Source organism: Simochromis diagramma, unplaced genomic scaffold (assembly GCF_900408965.1).
Source record: "Simochromis diagramma unplaced genomic scaffold, fSimDia1.1 OVJJ01000361.1, whole genome shotgun sequence".
Lineage (NCBI taxonomy): Eukaryota > Metazoa > Chordata > Actinopteri > Cichliformes > Cichlidae > Simochromis > Simochromis diagramma.
The window spans coordinates 8,162,388-8,168,531 of record NW_024386860.1 but is presented as its reverse complement, the minus strand read 5'-3'; the positions used below and the strand labels follow the sequence as shown (position 1 = coordinate 8,168,531).

The following is a 6,144-nucleotide window of genomic DNA, read 5'->3' as shown; positions in this document are numbered from 1 at the left end:
ATGTGTGTTTTTTTTTTTTAGTTTATTCCTTTTAATTGGAATCATAAAAGTTATGTGGGAAAATCCAGCTAAGAAATCCCCGAGAGCAAAAGCAAAAAACACAAAAAAAATCCCTCCACCTAATTTCTAATTGTAAACTCAAGAGATCCTTACAATTTCTCTCTCTCTTCTTATCTTTTGTCTCTTTCAATTTGCCTGTCTGCACGTCTTAGAATGTGGCTTTTGGTCTGTGACTTATATTGAGAAAACAGCAAGCTGCCACAGGAAGACTGTGTTGTGCTGAAGCAGTTGCTGTGGGTGGGCTGAAAACGAGAGAGCAAGAAAAACAGAAGTTAACAGTAAACGTCTCCGTGTGTCCCACCCTGCTTAGCCTGCGTCTAGACTGGCCTCCGTGAGGCAGGCGGCAGTCATAACAAGGGATTCAGAGAGCAAACAGGGCTGTTTTGCGTAGTTAGCCACTCGTCTATGGAGTTGCAATCAAGAAAAAAAAAAAAAACCCTCTGCATTTAATTGGGGCTGAACAAGAAGCTCACAGTGCAACGTACAATTATGAGATATAAGAGGAGACAGTTCTGAGTTCTGACAGTGTGCCAACATGCCCCATGTGCCACACACACCAGAAGACCATCTCACCAGATTGGCACTGGGCAAAAGGACCTGCAACCGTTACTAAGCACTGTGCCAAGGCTGTTGGCCTACTTATGAGCTGTTCTCATGTTAGTGTCAAGCCAAGAAAATCTACACATACACACATGCACCCTTAAGCAAGTCTTTGTTATTTAAAACATGCCCTGCATTTAGGCCAAGATATTTCAGCTTGGCCCATCCATTATACCATGCTTCAAATTGAGCTTGTTGGCCTTTAACACAATTGGACAACTGAACAGAGGTGGCTGTTTGAAGAGCTGCACCGACTTCAAAATTGAGCAATCAGCTAACACTATTTTTGCAACCATGCTCTCATTTCCCATCCTTGTTACTGATGATGCCACTAAAGATGCCTTTGTTGACAATGTGAAGAGCTAACTGTGGTGATGACATTCCCAACATGACCTCAATCAAGCATTTTCATAGCCCGGAGGCACAAAACAATTCAACAAACTCAGACACCGCAGAGAATCTCTTTACCCTCATTTTTATAATGAATGCAATTATATTAGGAAAATTGTTTTACTCCTCCAACAGGCAGTGGCCCTGACTGGAGAGGGGCTGTTTTGAATTTGTTTAGTTACTGTTTACAGTCAATTGTCAGTTTCTTTGACCACCCTCTATGGACGGCACCATTTCTGAATTACAGTTTATGCGCATAAAGTCAGTTAAAACACAATCAAAAATAACTTAAGTACTCTACACAAAGAATAGAAAGAATTGGATTCAGCATTGTAAGCTGAATGCACACCACCCTATGACTGGATATGTTGTCAAACACCTTTAATGTCATCTAAACACTTATTTTACTTAATCACCAAGGGGAGAAAAATGCTGAATGTCATTGGTCATTGAAATGTACATTAGAATAATACACGCTAGGCAGCAGAAAACTGCACCATGTCAATCATGGTCTTATCAGTGATACTTAGTTTTAGCTATGAAAAGGTAAATTAAACTGTAAACTCAGGAGATCTGGACCAGATATCCACCTCAAACTGCACAAATAATGTATTTTTTAAAACATTCCTTCTCAGATTTGAAAGAAAACCGAGGTTTCACCCAGAGGTTAACCTAAGCACTGCCTGAGGGAAGAGCTATGCAATGAATGGAAAAGCAGGCCACACATCTATCCAGGCCATTTTTATTGATCCTTGAAACCCCTTTCACAAAGACCATCCCACCCCCCCCATCTTGACCACAAAAAGGGGACAATATAAACAACCAATAAATAAGAATCTGCGTGATTAAGGCGGTTCTACATCTCCAATAGAACACAACAGTGTGGACATGTTGGAGTTATACAGCTTCATACAGTACAAGCAGTAGATTTTTCAGAACATCACATCTAAAAAGGCAGCACTTCATGAAAAGTGAACCATTTTTAAGTTTGGATGAAACTCCCATTGTAATGAAACAACATTTTATTTCTGTAATTTAAAAAATAAAAATAAAAACCCATGCTCTTTTAGATGACACTGGCATCAGAGCTTATTTCAAGACTATGCCACATAGAGTTGGGGAAAAAAAAAAAAAAAAAAATAGCAGAAAACTAATTTTATTTTCCGCCCCCAACCTACGTTCAGAAAAAGATCATTAAACCACTTCAATCCCAAAATGGAGAAGCTGGTTGTTCTTTATATCAGGTTTCTCAGATAGGAATAAATAAATACACTTTTTAAACTGGTAAACTGTCTTGGAGTCCAGGCTTGGGAGGCTACATAGTGTCATAGCATTGTTCAGAGTGGCTTTTAAGAACTTCAGCATGTCTTTATTACATTCATGTCCAGGAAATAGGAGAAGTGGGCCCTAAAGCCATACACCCTCTGGCCACAAGTGCACAAGACACATGCCCTGTGCATTCAACGCAAATACCCAGAGTTCTCCTTTGTGCACCCTGCACAGCATTGTGGTATAGTCGTACGGAGAGGTGCTCACAAAATAAAAAGTGAGGAAATGAACGCTCTTCGTCTGTTCTGAACAATTCTCACTCTTCTGTCTCCATTTTTGCGCAACTGCAAATAAGGTCCTCTCAGCAACTAACAGTGCTTGGCTGCTGTTTGCTGACAAAGTCCGAGATGAAATCAAATTCATTCTGGCCCAGGAAGAGTTCTGGCAGCTCCTGGACTCGGTCCAAGCCCAGCTCCATGACCAGTGAAGTCAGGACATCTTCGTCAATCATATCCGCATCCATGCCATTCAAGGCTAGTGCCGGGCTAGCCATGTGCTGCATGTTAGCCAGCTGAGCTGGGCTCATGCGGTACTGGGCCGTGGGCCCCATGTGGTTCCCACCCATAGGACCCAGCGGATGTCCATGGTACTGGGTGTTGAGTTTCTGCAGTTGCATGCTGGCCATTAGCTGCTGAGAAGTTAATCCTCCATTCATGAACTGTTGTTGCTGTTGCTGTTGCTGCTGCATATGCTGGGCCTGCTGTTGGTGCTGTTGCGGATGCATGTGGTGCTGCTGTTGTGGATGATGTTGTTGTTGCTGCTGGGGCTGGCCATTATACATCATGTGACCAGAGGTCATTTGATGGTGACCCATCTGGGCCCCATTCAGCTGTCCATTCATGGGTCCAGCCACCATGCCCTGTCGCTGCCTCATGGCGGTCTCCATGTTGGCCTGAGTGCCACCATAGTGCATCATCTGGCCACTGGGCAGCACCCTCATGCCCTGCTGGTTGGCATGCTGCTGGGGTCCTGCCTGCAGGCCGCTATTCATACCCATCCTGTAACCGTGGAGACTGGCACCCGCTGAGTTGTGATTCATGGGCATCATCAGATGATCTGCCATGCCTCCTGTCTATGGACAGAGAGGAGACACTGTTAGAGCAAAGTAAGGGGCAGGCAAGGTGTTTCAAAGCACTAAGAAAATTTAGGAGAACACCAAGCAATATGGAATGTGCAAAGCTAGCCACCCATTTAAACCAGTATCAAACTGGTTAAGACAACAACAGAAATAATGTCACCATGTTTTAGGTTTTACTTGGCTGTGTAGTCCAAACCGGAGTCTCTATATAAATACTGACTTCTTTTACAGTCACCACGCTCTTCACCTTCATTGAAAAGAAACAAAGATACACGCTTCCTTACAATGTCACGATTCCACCTCGAGTTAAACCACCGAAATCGATTCCGGTGGAATAAATAAATAAAAAATCTGCAAGGTTGTTTTGCCCACTGGCTAATACTGAGAGAAATACTGGTGTGTTTAGTCTTCCTAAAACCTGCTCTCTCTTTGTGCCAAGGAATGAACGCCCAGGTTGAAATTACAGGTTAACGTACACTGTTTGGGTACATTTTAAAGCCAGATAATTCATCCATGACGGGATCGGCAAAACAGAGGCAAAATGCGTGCATCGCGTAATGCACAGTTTAAAATCCTACATATGTTGCATGACAGCTGAGGCAGAAAAATCTGTTACATTTTACGCACGTAAGGTTGCAACAAAGAACACTGACATCATGCAACATCTCCCCAACAGCTGAATCACCACAATTCTAACAAGGTATAAAATTAAACAGAGGCTCCCGATTTCCACCAATTACGGCGATTCGTTTGTTTAAATGTTAGTCTCTGATAATATCCTCCACACTCTAGCCTAGTGTTATCCATTTTCGTAATCTCGACTTTGAAACAAGGGAATGCAAACAATGGAGCAGCAGCAGCAGCAGCAGCCCCCAAGACCACCACAGACTAAAACACCAATTTCCCCAACAAATAAATCCGATAAAAAAAAAAAAAATCACTTACCCGCATTCACTACGTTTCCACAAAGTTGCGCGACTTTTCTTCAGCTCCGGCTTTTTGAACAGTTTTCCTCTTGTAAGCGTAGCTCCTCTGAATTACAGCGTGTATTCCACAGGGTTACGCTTCATGCTCAAGCGGGGACGGTGTGCACAAAGACTGCCGCATCAGATCTTGAAACGACTGCCTATTTTCTGGGTCAACTCAGGGATTATGTACATCTAAAAAGCTCAGAGGAAGGCAGTCGGGGAGAGGTGGAGCCTCGGTCCTGCCTCTTCTTTGTTCCTATTGGCCCTACTTAATATAATTGTGCATGGGCGTAGAAAAAAAGGGGGCAGTTGGAGAGTTGTGACACAGTAGCCAATTTAAATACCCTCCTCCCCACAGTTTCTTTTTGAAAGATTATTTAGACATCTTATTTGTCATCAAAGCAGGTTTAAATTTCCTGCTGTGCTTGCAAAAGGCGAATAAAATACTAGAGTGACAAGGGATAGATAGATAGATAGATAGATAGATAGATAGATAGATAGATAGATAGATAGATAGATTTTGTCTGTATTTATGCATAAATGCATGAGCATGGACACAATAAGGCAGTACGTCAGACATCACATTGGTGTGGAAAAACTATGCACTCAGCTTTTCTGCACGTACACTTCATCTCCAAGATCTCTGTTGTTCCATGTGAGCCATAGTTTGCTGTGTGTTAGCTTCAGTAAGGGAGGGCGGAGGAATGTAGACTGTGTGCTATTCTCAGGGTGTAGCGGCAACGTAACTACTGCTCGATGCACTGCACGTGTGGGAATTTCTGCCTGTTTGTGTTTGGGTGCATGTGCATTCACTCTTTAGATGCACACATCTCTTGACTGGCCACTCCAGGACGACAAACTCTTTCCTGCAATTACATTTGAATGCAGCCACTTTGGGAGGGAGAGCCAACCCATTGTCCAGGGAATTCATCTATAAATGGCCAACCACTGGCAAGGCATTTGTCATTGTTTGACATTGTCCAGCAACTTTAAGCTAATGTAAATGAACCACTCCCAGGTGTGAGCGCTTTCTGTTAAACTCACTCGCCCAGTCAGCCAATCTGAGTAAAGTATAGAATCAACACAAGAATCAAGTTTCTATTGTGATTTTCCCAGAGAAAGTATGGTGTAATTGCATTAGAGAGCACAGATAATGTGTGCAGACTCTCTGCAGTTCACCAATCACATCACTGCCTCTGTTTAAAATTCAAGATATTTGCATGAAATCCCAATCAACCAGGATTGCAATGGAAGATATACACATTGTAATTATGTGATTGCTGCTTGCGTTATTGTAAGAATGTTGAGGATCTACTTATATTGTGCCCCTTCTACACTGTTTTTCCTGCATACTGAGTGTGTTTATTTATGTACATCTTCCTGATTGGTTCATGATTTTGGGGAGGGAACCGTGACACACCCTACCTTAGGCCACTTTCTAATTTTTATGCTTACGTGCGAGCGTACATCTGTGACTGCCTTTCAGAGAAAAACAGGAAGAGAGAGGGTTAATGTGACTGTGTTTGTATGAGCAATAGGCTGTAAGTTAGACACACCCCTGTCCCACACACTATGTATTAGAAATGCTGCAGTTACAGGATAAAATGATCATACAGAGGTTCCACCCTCAAACAGGTTAGAGAATTAGTCATATTTCAACAGAAATTTGTGTATTCACCTATTCTCAACCAATCAAAATATGCTTCTTCAAGCTTTGAT

General features: G+C 42.6%; 1 protein-coding gene across 1 annotated transcript; it reads right to left on the bottom strand.

Annotated features, from left to right (window-relative positions):
* Positions 1–1,414: 1,414 nt before the first annotated feature.
* Positions 1,415–4,663, bottom strand: cited4b (Cbp/p300-interacting transactivator, with Glu/Asp-rich carboxy-terminal domain, 4b). The gene is made up of 2 exons (XM_040030319.1): positions 4,403–4,663; positions 1,415–3,451 (listed from the first exon to the last, which is right to left on the bottom strand). Exons 1-2 carry the CDS (start codon positions 4,406–4,408, stop codon positions 2,681–2,683), a joined length of 777 nt encoding a protein of 258 aa, XP_039886253.1. The 5' UTR covers positions 4,409–4,663; the 3' UTR covers positions 1,415–2,680.
* Between the last annotated feature and the right edge of the window lie 1,481 nt (positions 4,664–6,144).